The following is a 17,044-nucleotide window of genomic DNA, read 5'->3' on the forward strand; positions in this document are numbered from 1 at the left end:
AAAGCTTTATGACCCAGTAAAGTTTGTGTTCAGATTTTATGAAGAGATCAAAAGTTTTAAAGACAAGCAAAAACTAAGAGAGTTTAGCACCACTAAACCAACTTCATAAGAAACGCTAAAGGGACATTTCTAAGTGAAAAAGAAAAGGCCAGAAATAGAAACATGAAAATCAGGAAAGGGGAAATCTCTCGAGTGAAGACAGACATGCAGTAAAATTAGTGAATGAGCCACAGTAAGGAGTCGAAAGACAAAAGCCATGGAGTCATCTATATCCGCAGTGACAAGAAGATGTGAAATACGATGCTAGAAACAGAAAACTTGGCGGGGGGTGATGCAGGATTGTTAAAAAGGGTTTGAACTTAAGAGATCAGTAACTTAAGTACACACGCACACACACAGAAGGCAATGTACAGTGTGGAGAATGCAGTCCGTAACGACATAGTATCTTGTCTGGTGATGCATCTTAATTAGACTTACCATGGCGACCGTTTGCAACTGTTGAGAAATACTGAATCACTATGTTGTGTAACAAGCACTGACACAGTGTCGTAGGTCAATTACACTTCAAAAACAAACTCACAGAAAAAGAGGTCAGATATCAGAGGCAAGGGATGGAATGGGGAATTGGATTAAGATGATCAAAAGGTACAAACTTATGAGATTAAAAAAAAACTCAATAAAATTGGAAGAGGAAAAAAAATATGGTATTTGCAAAAGAGTAGACAAAATACCAATGGAAGAGAACAGAGACCCAAAATAGACCCTTATAAATATAATCAACTGATTTTTGACAAAGGAGTAAAGGTGCTACAATGGAGCAAAGATGGGCTCCTTGAACAAACAGTGTGGGAACAGACATCTATACGTAAAAAATGAATCTAGACACAGACCTTACACCTTTCACAGAAAGTAACTCAAAATGAATCACAGACCTAAATGTAAAACTACAAAATTCCTGGAAGACAGCATAGGAGGAAATCTAGATGACCTTGGGCATGATGATGCCTTTTTAGATACAACAGTAAGCACAGGATCCATGAAAGAAAGACAGCTGGACTTCACTAAAATAAAAAAAAAAATTCTGCCCCGTGGAAGACAAAAGCAAGAGCACTAGGAGACAGGCCACAGACCGGGAGAAAACATTTGTAACAGAGTTCCAGAAAAACGTCTATTTCTGCTTCACTGACTATGCTAAAGCCTTTTTGACTGCGTGGATCACAACAAACTGGAAAATTCTTAAAGAGATGGGAACATCAGACCACCTTACCTGCCTCCTGAGAAATCTGTATGCAGGTCAAGAAGCAACAGTTAGAACTGGACATGGAGCAAACAGACTGATTCCAAACTGGGAAAGAAGTAAGTATGTCAAGGCTGTGTATTGTCACCATGCTTATTTAACTAATAGGCAGAGTACATCATGCAAAATGCCAGGCTGGATGAAGCACAAGCTGGAATCAAGATTGCCAAGAGAAACATCAATAACCTCAGATACGCAGATGATACCACCCTAAGGCAGAAAGCGAAGAGGAACTAAAGAGCGTCTTGATTAAAGAGGAGAGTGAAAAAGCTGGCTTAAAATTCCAGGTTTAAAAAATGAAGATCATGGCATCTGGTCCCATCACTTCATGGGAAATAGATGGAGAAACAATGACAGACTTTATTTTGGGGGGCTCCAAAATCACTGCTGAAGAACTGATGCTTCTGAACTGTGGTGTTAGAGAAGACTCTCGAGAGTCCCTTGGACTGCAAGGAAATCCAACCAGTCCATCCTAAAGGAAATCAGTCCTGAATATTCACTGGAAGGACGGATGCTGAAGCTGAAACTCCAATACTTTGGCCACCTGATGTGAAGAACGAACTCACTGGAAAAGACCCTGATGCTGGGACAGACTGAAGGCAGGAGAAGAGGATGACAGAGGATGAGATAGTTGGATGGCATCACCGACTCAATGGACATGAGTTTGAGCAAGCTTCAGGAGTTGGTGATGGACAGGGAGGCCTGGCGTACTGCAGTCCATGGGGTCGCAGAGTCGGACATGACTGAGTGACTGAACTGAACTGAAAATCACTGCATATGGGGACTGCAGCTGTGAAATTCAAAGACGCTTGCTCCTTGGAAGAAAAGCTATGACAAACCTAGACAGTATATTAAAAAGCAGAGACATGATTTTTCCAACAAAGGTCCATCTAGTCAAAGCTATGGTTTTTCCAGTAGTCATATACGGATGTGGGAGTTGGACCATAAAGAAGGCCGAGCACCAAAGGATCAATGTTTTTGAACTGTGGTGCTGGAGAAGACTGGAGAGTCTCTTGGACTGCAAGGATATCAAACCAGTCAATCCTAAAGGAAATCAACCGTGAATATTCACTGGAAGGACTGATGCTGAAGCTCCACTACTTTGGCCATCTGATGTGGAAGTTGATTCACTGGAGAAGACCCTGATGCTGTGAGAGAGTGAAGGCCGGAAGAGTGCGACAGAGGATGAGATGGTTGGATGGCATCACTGACTCGACGGACACGAGTTTGAGCAAGCTCTGGAGTTAGTGATGGACAGGGAGGCCTGGCGTGCTGCAGTCTGTTAGGTCGCAAAGAGTCAGACACGACTGAGCGGCTGGACAACAACATTCAAAATATACAAGGAGCTAAAAACTCAGCCATAAGAAAAACCAATTAAAAAGTAGGCCAAAAACCTTAACACACTCCTCATCAAAGAAGATACACAGATGGAAAATAAGCATATGAAAACATGCTCCATATCATATGTCACCAGGAAAATGCAAATCAAAACTTTAAGACTCCACTACATGCCTATCAGAATGGCCAAATCAGGAACACCGACATCTCCAAATGCTGACAAGGGTGACGAGTGACAGGGGCTCTCACACACTGCCGGTGAGACAGCAGAAACAGAACACTCACTTGGAAGAGAGTTTGGCAGTTTCTCAGAAAACGACAACCTTCCCAAACAATGCAGCAACTGTGCTCCCTGGTATTTATCCAAAGGAGTGAGACCATGTCCACACGGAAACCTGCACACGGATGTTTACAGCGCCACTCATCATCGCCAAGACGCGGACGCAACCGAGAAGCCCTTCAACAGGCAAATGGGTAAATAAATCTGGCACAACCAGATGATACAATATTTGTCACTGAACAGTCACTCAGTGTCCAACTCTTTGTGACCCTGTAGACTGGGGAGGAGCCCACCAGGCTCCTCTGTCCATGGGATTCTCCAGGCAAGAATCCTGCAGTGGGTAGTCATTTCCTTCTCCAGGAGATCTTCCTGGCCCAGGGATCGAACTCAGGTCTCCTGCATTGCAGGCAGATTCTTTACCATCTGAGCCACCAAGGAAGCCCCCAAATAAATAAAATTATTTTAAAAAATAAAGACTTCAAAGGAAATAATCTAAAACACAACAGTAGGGCCTTCCCTGGTGACTGAGTGGTAAACGAGCCTCCTTTACCAGGAGACATGAGTTCGATCCCTCATCTGGGAAAATCTCACACGCTGCTGAGCAACTAATAGCCGTGTGCCACAACTATCGAGCCTGTGCTCTAGAGCCCAGGAGCTGCAACTGCTGAAGCCCGTGTGCCCTGGAGCCTGCACTGTGCAGCCACTGCAGAGAGGGGCTTGCGCACTGCAGGCAGAGGGCAGCCCCTGCTTGACGTGACTAGAGGAAAAGCCACACGGCAATGGCAGCTCAGCACAACCGCAAATTAAAGACAATAAAAACAAAACAGAATGGTAATATCTCTAGGTATAAGATTGCGGGTAAGTATTTTTCTTTTTCCATACTTTCCAATGTTCTATTATAAGTAGGTATTAACAATTTTTAAAACATAATAGCCACCTTCTAAGAGGGGGCCTACCAAACCTCTCCTACTCCTTTATTATGTCAACTTCGGACTCCTACATAGTCTCTTTGCACCTGCAAAAATTCCTTTGTGAGAGCATGTCAACTTGGAATCTAAATCAAACATCCAGGTTCCAGGTGAAACTCCCCACCGTGTCACAGCACCACCCTCTACAGCGCGTCACGTGCTCCTACACTGTCCAGGGGCTGGCTGACTCTACAGTGCGTCACGTGCTCCCGCGCTGTCCAGGGGCTGGCTGACTCTACAGTGCGTCACGTGCTCCCGCGCTGTCCAGGGGCTGGCTGACTCTACAGCGCGTCACGTGCTCCCACACTGTCCAGGGGCTGACTGACTATTGGGCTTCCCTGGCGGCTCAGACAGTGCAGCATCTGCCTGCAGTGCAGGAGACCTGGGTTCAATCCCTGGGTTGGGAAGATGCCCTCGAGAAGGAAATGGCAACCCACTCCAGTACTCTTGCCTGGAAAATCCCATGGACAGAGGAGCCTGGCAGGCTACAGTCCAAGGGGTTGCAAAGAGTCAGACATGACTAAGTGAACTAATTATTAGTTAATTGATAATCAATTCATCAATTATTAAATATTAGTTGACTAATAATTATTATTAGAAAAGTCACACTGCAACCAAGTAATGATGACCAGTCTATGGATTCTATTATTAGTTATCACCTATGTTTTAACACTTAAAATACCCTTCCACTTTCCACCCCTCCTTGGGAATTGTGCCCTGCCCCTGATCAATCTTAGAATCTGTAAAGATAGGGCCACTGAGGTGATTAGATATGGTTACATCATCATCTTGTGGCTAATTTAAACAATACCACAAGCAATATCATACTATTATGTTGGTGCAAACATAATTGCGGTTTCAGAATTATAATCATTATAATTAGGCTCAAACACTTCTTAACCAAAATAGGAACCATTAAAATCAACATTTTTTTGCCAATGAGAAATAAGTTTATTTATTCCTACGGTGCTTCGGGATTCAGCGAACTCTTGGAAAGCATTTTCTGCCTCCTGCTGGTGGTGGAAGTGTTTTCCCTGCAGAAAGCTGTACAAGTGCTTGAAGAAGTGGTAGTTGGTTGGCAAGAGGTCAGGTGAATACAGTGGATAAGGCAAAATTTCGTAGCCCGATTCATTCAATTTCTGAGGCGCTGGTTGGGCAATGTGCGGTAAAGTGCTGTTGTGGAGAAGAACTGGGCCTCTTCTGTTGACCAATGCCAGTTTCAGGCACTGTGGTTTTCAGTGCATCTCAGTGATTTGCTGAGCATACTTCTCAGACGTTACAGTTTCACTGGGATTCAGAAAGCTTTAGTGGGTCAATTGGGCAACAGACCACCCAACAGTGACCATGACTTTTTTGGCCAAGTTTGGCTTTGAGAACCTCTTTGGAGCCTCCTCTTGGTCCAACCACTGAGCTGGTTATCACCGGTTGTCATATAAAATCCACTTTTCATCACATGTCACAATCTGATGAGAAATAGTTCACCGTTGTTGTGTAGAATAAGAGAAGACAACGCTTCAAAATGCTGATTTTTTTGATTTCGGTCAACTCACGAGGCTCATCGAGCTTTATCACCTTTCCAATTGCTTCAAATGCTGAAGGACTGTCGAATGGTCAATGCTGAGTTCTTGGGGCAACTTCTGGAGCAGTTGTAACAGGATCAGCTTCGATGATGGCTCTCAGTTGGTCACTGTCAACTTTATCTAAAAGTGTAGACCCCTTGTTTGGGCTCCAATAAGAGGCTGAATACCATCCATAATTTGGCGATGATATAATCCAGAATTCTCACCTCACATCCAACCTCTTTGCTTTATCGGTATGCTCCCCAAGCTCGGTATTAAAGTAAACTCAGTTATCTCTCCTTGATTGTGAAGAACAAGATACTTTTAGAGTGAAATCTGAGTTAACATCTCCCACAATCACAACTACTTATTTGCCAATCCAGCTTTATGAGCCACTCATCCCAAAAGAAAAAATATATAGTTTAGTGGTGTTGTGATGAATTCAGCCCATCTGTGGCCTCAAGAACAGCTAGATCCTAGGTGCAATGTCTAGCTTCAGTCCCACTGCCTCTCCTCTCATCCCAAGAACTTTTTAGTATTTTTCTGTCAAGCTTACTAATTTAGATGGATATAAGCATACCAGTGTTTTAAGGTGGGCACTATATTTCACTTGATCTTTTAACAATCCCACCCATTTTTACATTACATTAGCCAACAGAGGGTGATATTGCAGACAGGAAATCCAGGACCTGTTAAGGCTTTCATATAAGTTCTTGCAGTCTTTGGCCAATATGGTGAAACCATGCGCCACCTTATAATTAGAATAGATGCCACTGTAGCAAGGCAGCTTGTTTACACTGGCCGGGTATAGCCCCTTCCAGCCCTTTGCTGTCAAAGAACACTGATCCACAAAGGAGGACACTGAGCCTGAAGAGAAGTCAGTCAGCTGTTAGTGGCTGCTCCATGCTTGGCTCGTGGCAATATGCAGTCCCAAGCTTTGCAGAACACAGCGTCCTAGCTGCTGGGCCCTCTTCCGGAGTGCATCCAGGGCGCAGCAGCAACTGCCCACTTCGGAACCTCACAGGGGGAGGGTGAGATCATTTATATGCCTCTTCAGTACTAGCATATTGGATATTTGCTCTATTTCTGACTGCAGACTCTGGCTCCACATTGGAAATTTATTTACAGACGCTCCTGGGCTTTTCATGGTCCAAACCACTGAGCCAAACCGACTGATCCGCCAGTCTGTTGAAGTCAACTACTGGGTCACGCCTCACTTGGTGCTGTCCAGGATGCACACGATTTGCCCATTAAGTGAACCTGCCGGGTCCCCAGTTTGTTAGCATTTTTCTGGACTGACAATGCAAGATATCTGTCTTGAAAAGACATTAAATGTTTTCAGCCACTGATGACACTGGGCAGATCCATTAATGGAAAACCCTACTAATCACTGCTTTTCTTGATAGAAAAAAAAAAAACAACCCTCCAAATATGCCTTGGGCAATAGGCCCAGACTTTTTAAAGGGGTCTTAATACTTGGCAAACGATCAATACTGTGATATAATTTGTTGTCATTGTTTAGTTGCTAAATTGTGTCCAACACTTTGCAAACCCTTGGGCTGGCTCCTCTGTCCATGGGATTTCCCAGGCAAGAATACTGGAGTGGGCTGCCATTTCCTCATCCAAAGGATCTTGTATAACAGTAAATGAATAAATTTGGGTGGGCCTAGGGTTTTTTGAGTTTGACTTCCCCGCCCACCACCATGGATTACTTCTATGTCTAGAGCAGTGGTTGTCAACCCTGGCTGCTTACTGGAATCATCTAGGAAGCTTAAAGACAGACGCAAACAGCAACAAATAAATTACACCTGAGACCCATCCTAAAGAAATTAAATTGGAATTTCTAGGGATGAGACTCAGGCACTGGTGGTTTTACTTTGCTTTAACTCTCCAAGTGATTCTAGTATGCAGCCAGGATTGAAAATGAAGAATCTAGAGCAATGTTTTTCAAACTTCAGAATACATCAATATCACATGGAGGTAATTAAAGTGGATTGTTGGGCCCCACATCCAGAGTTTCTGATTAGGTCTGGGATGCAGTTTGACAATCTGCATTTCTAACAGTCTTCCAGGTGATGCTAATGTATTAGTTAAAGGACAGCATTGAAAACCACTGGCCTAGAGTGTGCTTTTCAAACTTTAATATCAAAACCCACAATTTTAATATTTCAAACCCATAACACTACCTGAGAATGCTGTTAACATTCTAATTCAGCAGGCCTGGGGTGAGGTTTGAGAACTGCTTTTCTAATGAGCTCCGAGGTAATGCCGAAAGTGATGGTCTAAGGACTATATCTTTGAACAGCAAGTATCTAGAGCTACCAGCCATGTGCCATTTAAAAAATAATCAACCAAACTAGCAGCTGCAGGAGCAGACCCTGAAGGAGGCCAGTTCTGTACACCTGTGATGACATGACTCATCCTGATGACTTCTTCCTGCTCCCTCTGCTCCCTTGATCATATAAACATCCGTGCACGGCCTCCTCAACAGTCATGATCACAATGTGACTATTGCAAAACAGCTAACATCTCCCCTAAGCTGAAGTACTGCTCATCTGACTAGATACAGCTGGTCACTTTCTTCTCCCTGAAACACTATTTTTAACTTGATCTCCATGACTCTACATCTCTCGGCTTTTCTCCCGTCTCTCTGGCCACTGTTTTGTCCGCTCTTTTTCGTCTTCCGAATATTTAAACGTTGGAGGGCCCCGGGAAGCCGTTGTTCAGATTCTTTACATTCACTCCCTCAGTGACCTCATCCAGGGTTATGACTTTAAATACTACCTACATGCTGGTAACACTCATTTATCCCAGCGCAGACTGCTTCCCTGGATTATAGACATGTATGTTCAATTGGCCTAACGTACAAGCCCACTTGGTTGGTTGTCTGCTGCTGTTGCTAAGCCACTTCAGTCGTGTCCGACTCTGTGCAACCCCATAGACAGCAGCCCACTAGGCTCACCCGTCCCTGGGATTCTCCAGGCAAGAACACTGGAGTGGGTTGCCATTTCCTTCTCCAATGCATGAAAATGAAAAGTGAAAGTGAAGTCGCTCAGTCATGTCCAACCCTCAGCGACCCCATGGACTGCAGCCCACCAGGCTCCTCGGTCCATGGGATTTTCCAGGCAAGAGTACTGGAGTGGGGTGCCATTGCCTTCTCTGGGTTGGTTGTCTATTAGTATCTAAAACAGCTCATGATCGTCCCTTTCTCCCGAAGCAGAAAATCTGCCCTCCCCACAGCCTTTGCTAATTCACTAACAGGCAACCCCATTCTCAGGTGTTCTGGCCCCAAACTGCGATCATCACTGACCTTTCTTTCCTGTCACAATTTACACCTGGTCCACTAGTAAATCACGCTGCCTCTGTCTTCAAAGTATGTCGAGTGGTTTCTCACTGCTCCCGTTGTTACCGCTTTGGCCCAAGCCACGAACATCTCTTCTAAGTCTCCTAAGTGGTCTGTCTGCTTCCATCTTTCACCTCTCCCTCCATCATCAATACAGGATCCAGAGTGACCTTGTCAAACCATTAACTCAAATTAGGTCACTAATTTGATTAAATTGTTCCAATGGCTTCTAATCTCCCTCAGATGTGAAGGCAAAAAAATCTTCTCAATAGCCCACGAAGTCCTAAACAATCTGTGCCACCACCATTCATCATCAGACCTCGTCTCTGTGCTTTTATGGGAATTCACTGCACTCCAGCCACTCTAACTCTCCTACTGCCCCTCAAACACATGAGGCATTCCACTTCAGGCCTCTGAACGTGACGTCCTTTGCCTGCAACGTCATTCCCTCCAGACAGCCACCCGGCACAGTCCCTCACCTCCACGGCTCACTCAAGCGTTACATTTATATTTTAAGGAGGCCTTCCTGGCTCCCCTACCCAAACTTCTATCTAAACTCTTTCCAATAGTCTGTGTCTCACTTTCCTGCTTTTCTCCCCTAGCCCTTACATATTATATATATCTACACACACAGACAGATACACCGCTATATACACAAGATAATATATATGTACATACCAAATACATAATTCAATATATGTGCATAAATGTGAAATTTACCTTGTTTATTACCTCCCCCCAGTACATAAAGTATCAGTGAAGGTTGGGAATTTCACTTGTTTGGTTCACTGCTGTAATTCTAGTGCTAAAAACAGCCACTGACAAATACGAATAGGTGCTCAATAAATATCTGCTGAAAGACTAAGTGAAACAAGAAATACCTATTTTTACACTAATATGTATCCCAGACACCACTTAAGAAAGTGTCTTAAGAATGTGGGTGTAACCAACTGTGGCAAATGATGATGATAAATCAAAAGAGATGAGAACAGAGAACTGACCTCTGGATAGAGCACTGTGGAGGTCACTGGTGACCTTGACAAGAGCTGCAATGGTGAAATAAAATACAGCCAGGACTGAATGGGAGAAAAAGAGCTGAAGACAGTGAGTACAGATGACTTTTTCAGTTATTTTCTCTTAACACGAAACCACTGCATACGGCACTGCCTCTCTTCAGAACGCTATGCCTTCGCTCACTTCCCCCATGACTCTGCCTCTCCGTTGTCCTTCAAGACCCAGCCTGCTTAGGTGTTCCACTCACTGGGACACATCCCTGTAACTGTTATACGCCTGCATACACCATACCCCAGGTACACTAATGCTATCCCTGGTACACACAGGAATCTTACACTTGACTGGCAGGGTTTAACTCCTAATACCTTCAGGCTAGACCCGTGCACAAAGAAGGAGTTCAATAAATATTTCTTGGATGAGTAAAAAGCCTTGAAGGAACAGTAAGTTGATCGTTTCTAAGGAACTATTCTTATTTCTTAATAGTTTCTAGGAATTTATTTACCATATGTTTTCCTTAATTTATATAAAATATATTTTATTAGTTATCTGTATATTAGACATCATAAAATAAAAAAGGAAACAATTATAATACAAATCTAAAATTTCTCTTTTACCCTAATAATATACACTTAAGGTACATTTATGATAGTTTGAACTATTATTCTATATAATTCCAACCTTTGCCTGAAAACATGTTAATTTTACCTCTTAAACTATGCAGCATTTGAAAAACAACCATAAATATTTTGATATCCTAACACACAAAATGAAATCTTACAGAAAAAAATTATTATATAGTCTGTAAAAGTTAAGACCACCAATTCTAGTTACTTAAACATGGGGACATTTTACTAAATCTGTATGTTGCTTAATACTTTCTGAAGTACAGCTTCTGAATATTACACAATGCTTAAGAAAATTCTGGAATCAAGTTTGAAGGAAGGAGTTCTACCCACTTCTCAAACTGCTTATTTAATAATTACACATGCATATTTTGGGATACAGATTGGCAATGTGTTTCCTAAACAGAATCATCCGGGGGCACTGTGTGAAAAACAAATTCCTGGGATCCAGCTCTAGAGGATTCTAGCTTACTACATCTCATGAAAAGGCTAAAAAAAATGGCAAAAAGCTCGTTAAATGATTCTGATGATCAGTCAGGTTTGGGAAATATTGACCATATATCTGGAAACATTAAGTAGACAACCAGTAGGCTTGTGGTGATTCCTGCCAGACCTTAGAAAGTTGCTGCCCTCAACCCATAAACACAAAACACACGATCCACCATGGAAACATCACACATTCCAAAACACTTTTCCAACAACAATTCTGACTTGTGTTGAATAAATGAAATTTTCATACTATAAGTACAGTCGTTAGAAACCACTTTTACTAGACTATGGTGAAGCCTGATCAGTATTTTTTCTCAAGAGCACCACCTGCCACAATTGACGAGCTACTCTACCTTTCATTTTGTCTAAAGAAAAAAAAAAAGTAGTAACAAAATGCACCAAGTTAACTACATTCCATTAACCATCTTCACTGGTGATACATGTTTTGAGAACTATCAGTAACATCCACTTCAAATACAAACTTGTCAAAAATGTGTTGATGGGTGGTATCTAGAAACACTAATTTAAAAAGCTACTGTATCCTTTGGGAAGACAGCTGGCAAAAGTTTCAAAATATAGACCACGCTACAGATGTGCATTTTATAGTAAAACTGCCAGTAGTCTCTAACTTACTCTTAAACCTGTAACAAACATTTAATAACTAGAGAATTTTATCAATATAACTTGGGACATAGAAAATAAGAAAAAAAAGTGACTAAAATTCTGACAGTGAAACAAATTTCTATATAAATCAATAATACTGAAATAAATATAACTAAAGGAAAGAACACGATATACATACGTATCTAGTAAAAAGAAGTAAGATAATTACACGTAACACAGACAAAATGATAAAGTCATGTGGCACCACCGCTGGCAATGCTAGATGTAGTAAGACGACAGAACTGGAAAGCAAATGATCCTTACTTTTGTCTTTCCAACCAATATGGCACTTGCATTTTTAAAACCTAAAGACAATGACTTGCTCATTCTGGTACAGTCTTACATTCAGACTAAGTTATATTTAATAAGTTTACCTAAGTTTCAAGAAATATGAAAATAAAACAGATGATAAATACAGCAATGATGTTTTATTAATAAGGCTAACATTATAGCAACATTGTTTTCCACCATGGTACCATTTATAAAAATTTCATTTTCTGCTGTGACATAATTGAAAAATTACAGTAGTAACTATACCTGTATTTCAAACACTGAATTGAAACGAATTTGAAAACGTTGAACTTTCACAAACAAGAATGATTTCTACCATTATTGCTTGAAACAAAATTTTCGGTTTTTGATTGGAAATCAAACTCTTTGATTGCTTAGTCTTAGTACTGTATTAAATTTGTGCTACGATTTCAGGATGCAATTGCCATGGCAATTTTCAAGCAAACTTTTTACTGTTATAAACTATTTTGAGGGTGAATCATTTGCATAAAGTCACAAGCAAGTATCTAATTAGGGCAAAAATTAGACTAATCTGTCATTTTCAAACATTTTGAGACACTACATCTATGGTTATGCAACTATGTACACCAAAGGAAAGCATAAGCATCTCTTCCTTGCAGTTTACTGAAACACAATTTTAAAAATTCAAGCCATGTGACATATAGGTTCAAATTACTGCTGGAAGAATAAACAAAGCATCATTTCCCCCATCAAAAAAAATTGTATCCAGTTTCAGAAGATCTTCATACTATATTACTCTCAACTACCAAGGAGTAAAAACAATAGAAGTGCACCTCAGCATCCTTTGCACCTACCGACCCCACCTACTGAAAGGAGCCTAACAGACTGAATATCTGGAGGAGGACTTCAGTCAAGGCTGTTTCCACTAGATAAACTTAACTATCCCCTGAACTGTCGGAGATTAACACGTGGAAAAGAAGGGAGAAACGGGAAAGGATCAGGGAAAAAGACAAAGAACTGGGGTAAATTCTACTCTTGGGGTGAATAACACACAAGATGGTGAATCTGCCTGCAGTGTAGGAGACCAGGGTTCGATCCCTGCATGGGGGAAGATCCCCTGGAGAAGGAAATGGCAACCCACCCGGTATTCTTGCCTGGAGAATTCCATGGACAGTGGAGCCTGGCAGGCTACAGTCCATGGGGTCTCAAAGAGTCTGACATGAGTAAGCACACACACACACACACACACACACTGAACCCCAAACACTGCCTCATTTCCTATTCCACAATCTGTTTCTGCTCTCTTTATCTTTATTCTATCTTGGCATACCTTTTGTTTGTCCTAAGCCTCCCTCCCTCTCTTACAGAGCATAAATGTGCAGACATGCAAAACAGATCTTTATTTATGGTATTTAAGTACCAGAGTGTTTTGCCTACAAAACATGATACCAAATGGGTTTTAATTGCACAGTTTAAGTCCTGTGGAACACAGATAGGGGGATAAAACTGAGTAATCAAACCCAATCATAGAATCTCTTAAAAACACACATACACAGAGTCTCAAAATGTTTTAAAACACATCTCTTTATCAACGACAAATATGCTGTGCTTGAGACAATAATCAACAGTCTAAAATAATCTCTGCTGCTCTTAACTTCATTTGCCACAAAAGTTCTGAAGAGACACTGATAGAAAATGCTATTTCAAATACACCGCTCACTAAAGAAATGGAAACGAGCACTGGGACCAATTTTAAGATGACGGTCAAAGAAGAATTAAAATGTAGACAAAATTGTGATTTAAGAAAAAAAAAAAAAAAAAGTAAACTTATTTAGGAGTGCTTTACCAAAAAGGAAACAAGAGAAATGGAAATCAGAATAATTTTAGCACCTAAAATGATTGGGCGGGGGAGGGGTGTGTGTGGATGGGTTTAATCAATCCTTGCCCTCAAACTGCCTTCAGGTGTGCAAATTTTAAAGTCCGATGAACTGCCTGAAGGTTGCCGGGATTTCTATCTGCTGATAACAGCAGGCGGTGAAACCTCAACGAGTTATTATGGCCAAGAGCCGAGTGCCCTCTAGGATGCCAGCCCGGTCGCGCTCCCCCGGACCAGCCTAGCGCTTACGGGACTCTCCTGCGTTCTCTACTAGGTAAAGGACTTTCCTCTGGCGCTCTAAGAATTCGTTTAATAAGCAGTCTCCGACGAGATTTCAAGGGGTAAAAATGCAACCCACAGCAGCGTTCGGTACACTGCACCCATCTGAGGAAGGGAGAAGGGAGGGCCCGCGGACTTGGGGCCATCGCAGCGACCCGCGGGGCAGACTCAGGATACGAAGACGGGAAAGGGCACTGGCTTCCCGGTGCCCAGAGGGCAGGGTCGGGACTAGCAGCGCCGGGCCTCCCCTTCGGGGCGCGGCGCCCTGCGCGAGCGGGCCGCGGGGGGCCGCCGGCCGCCCCGGGCCGCGTACCTGATGATGTCGTCGCTGTGGCCCCGGTAGAACTTCTGCCGGTGCTCGCGCGGGCTGTACACCACGCCGACGCCCGCCACGAAGTACACGATCTCCTTGGCCGCCGTGTAGTAGAGGTTGTTGCGGCACTGGTGGCCCCGGTAGCCGTACACCCACTCGAGCCGCAGGTGGCAGCTCGGGGCGCTCCTGGCCGCCATGTCGGGGCGCCCAGCCCGCCGCGCCGCTCCGCTCGGGCGCCCGGCGGCGGGAGGCGGCGGCGGCGGCGGCGGCGGCCGGGCGAAGCGAGCCCTCCCCGGGCGGCTGGCACTCGCCGCCTGCCGCGTCCTCTACGCCGCGCCCGGCAGCCGCATGCCGCCTCTCCCTGCCGCCGCCGGCGCCGCCTCAGCCCACGGGCGGGAGGCGAGCCCTCGCCTCGCGGCGCATGCTGAGGGCCGCGGGCGCCGCCGGCCGTCAGGTGAGGTGGGGGACTGCCGCGCGCCCCCCCGTCGCCGCCTCGGCCGCCTGGTCTCCTCAGCCCGCAGCGCCCAAGCCGTGAGCCGAGCGAGCGAGGACCCGCCTCCCGTCTCCACTCCTCAGCCGCCGCCGCCCCGGTCCCCCTGCGGCGTTCGCGTCTCGCCGCGGCCTCGTCCCACAGCTCGGCGGGCCCGCGCCGCGCGCGCCCCCGAGCCCAGACCCGCGCCGCGCGCCCCCCCACCCGTGGGTCCAGACCCGCGGCGTGCGCGCCCCCGAGCCCAGACACGCGCCGCACGCCCCCCGACCCCTGAGCCCAGACCCGCGGCGTGCGCGCGCTCTCCGAGCCCAGACCCGCGCCGCGCGCGCCCCCGAGCCCAGACACGCGCCGCACGCCCCCCGACCCCCGAGCCCAGACCCGCGGCGTGCGCGCGCCCCCGAGCCCAGACCTGGGGCCCCGGCCCCCGCCGCCCGCGCGCGCCTCGCCCCGCCCCTCCCAGCGGGGGCGCTCCCGGGACCGTCGCTCGGCCCGGTTCTCCTGCTCCCCCTCTAGCTGCACGGGTCTAGCTCGGCTATCTTCGGCCAGGACCGATGACCTCGGCTGCCCTGATCGCATCCCGCTCCGGCTCCGGGCGGACTCTCGGCCGCCCTTGTCCCCTGCTGCTGCAGAGCGCCTGTCGGTCTCACCAGGCCCCCGTCCTCGGCCAGGACTACGCTTATGCGTGGAAGAATCAACACCAGGATGTTAACCTCCTTGCTGAATTGTTCCTTTTACCTTGTGCGTGTGTATGCTTTTATGGCAGCTTCGTGGTGCTCACTGTAGCAGACATTGCGTGGGACTAAAACCTGACTTTCGGAATACACGTTTTCTTATTTGTATACGTGACCTCAAAGCTAAAAGTAGAGTTTAACTCGTAAAATCACACGCCAGATCCTATTTCTTGATAAACAGCAATGGTACTTTCAAAGCTAAAAGTAGAATTTAAACCGTAAAATCACATGCCAGATCCTATTTCTTGATGAATAGCAATGGTACGGGAGAGGGAAATGGCACCCCACTCCAGTGTTCTTGCCTGGAGAATCCCGTGAACAGGGGAGCCTGGTGGGCTGCCGTCCATGGGGTCTCACAAGAGTCGGACACGACTGAAGCGACTTAGCAGTATCAGCAGCAATGGTACCTGATTTTGTGTTTTTAGAGGACTGTTTTGATACTTCTCGCATGGTGGTGATGAGGATGTCTTCAGTCTTACTGACGCTGGAGAATGAGCCTGTAAGCACAAATACTAGAAGCAACGAGTTCTAGGTCAGTTCCTCTCCTACTCAGTTTTCTGAATGCCTCCTCTCTCATGGAATTTACCAGTACCTATAAAAATAATTTGAAGTCAGTGTTTTAAAAGATTTTAAGTCCAGAATGATAACCCCAAGGTTTACAACAAGAAAAAATAATTTATAAAACACAAGTATGAATCTTCTGTGTCTGGAAAAAAAAAAAATCAGTGTTTATTTCCTTGGGAAATACCAAAACTTGGAAATCTTAAAAAAAAAAAAAAAAGCTAGAATAAACTAGCATCTTTTTAAGAAAGAGGTGATGATTCCTAGGTGGCATCCATACCTTGGACTGAATGTTACCCTATTTCTGCTTCCTCAAAGATGCAAATTACCAATTTAAGACAAGAGGATACCTTTTCAGTTTTGGCTATGACTTCTAGTCGACATACAGGAAAGAAGGGCTATTTCAGAGGAAATAATTTCTGTCAGTGTAAACTATGAAGGTGCGAGTAGATTTGGTGAACTCCACCAGGAAGGTTGAAAGTAGAAATGGCATCCAATTAGTTCACAATAATCATCTAACAAAACAGTGAGGAACTACAATGCAGGAAAAACTGTCAGCACTTCATAAAATTTCCCAGCTTTTAGACATTTTAAATTCTTATTATTTTTACTATTCCCAGGTGATTAGCTATAAAACTGTCAATGGAAATAATCAATATACCAATCTATACCTGGAGAAGGAAATGGCACCCCACTCCAGTGTTCTTGCCTGGAGAATCCCACAGACGGAGGAGCCTGATGGGCTACAGTCTGTGGGGTCTCCGGGGTCAGACACGACTTAGCCACTAAACCAATCTATAATAGAAATAGAGAAGTTTTGAGCCAAACTGAGGATGATAGCCTGGGATACACAGATCCAAGAAGCACTTGAATTGTACTTCCCTGGACTACAGAATAGGGCTTCCCTGGTGGCTCAGCAGTAAGGAATCCGCTTGCAGTGCTGAAGATGCAGGTTCCGTCCCTGGGTT

General features: G+C 44.7%; 1 protein-coding gene across 4 annotated transcripts in view; it reads right to left on the reverse strand.

The window, feature by feature from the left end:
- Positions 1 to 14,525, reverse strand: part of EML5 (EMAP like 5) — a 155,442-nt gene extending 140,917 nt beyond the window's left edge. For 3 of the 4 annotated variants that reach the window (XM_042252835.2, XM_042252834.2, XM_060418474.1), the window contains exon 1: positions 14,295 to 14,525. In XM_042252835.2, coding sequence (XP_042108769.1) covers positions 14,295 to 14,491 — 197 coding nt within the window. In that variant the 5' untranslated portion in view covers positions 14,492 to 14,525. The remainder of the gene's footprint in view (positions 1 to 14,294) is intronic. The other variant, XM_027972102.3, reaches the window with a different exon arrangement.
- Positions 14,526 to 17,044: the final 2,519 nt, after the last annotated feature.

This window comes from Ovis aries, chromosome 7 (genome assembly GCF_016772045.2).
Source record: "Ovis aries strain OAR_USU_Benz2616 breed Rambouillet chromosome 7, ARS-UI_Ramb_v3.0, whole genome shotgun sequence".
Lineage (NCBI taxonomy): Eukaryota > Metazoa > Chordata > Mammalia > Artiodactyla > Bovidae > Ovis > Ovis aries.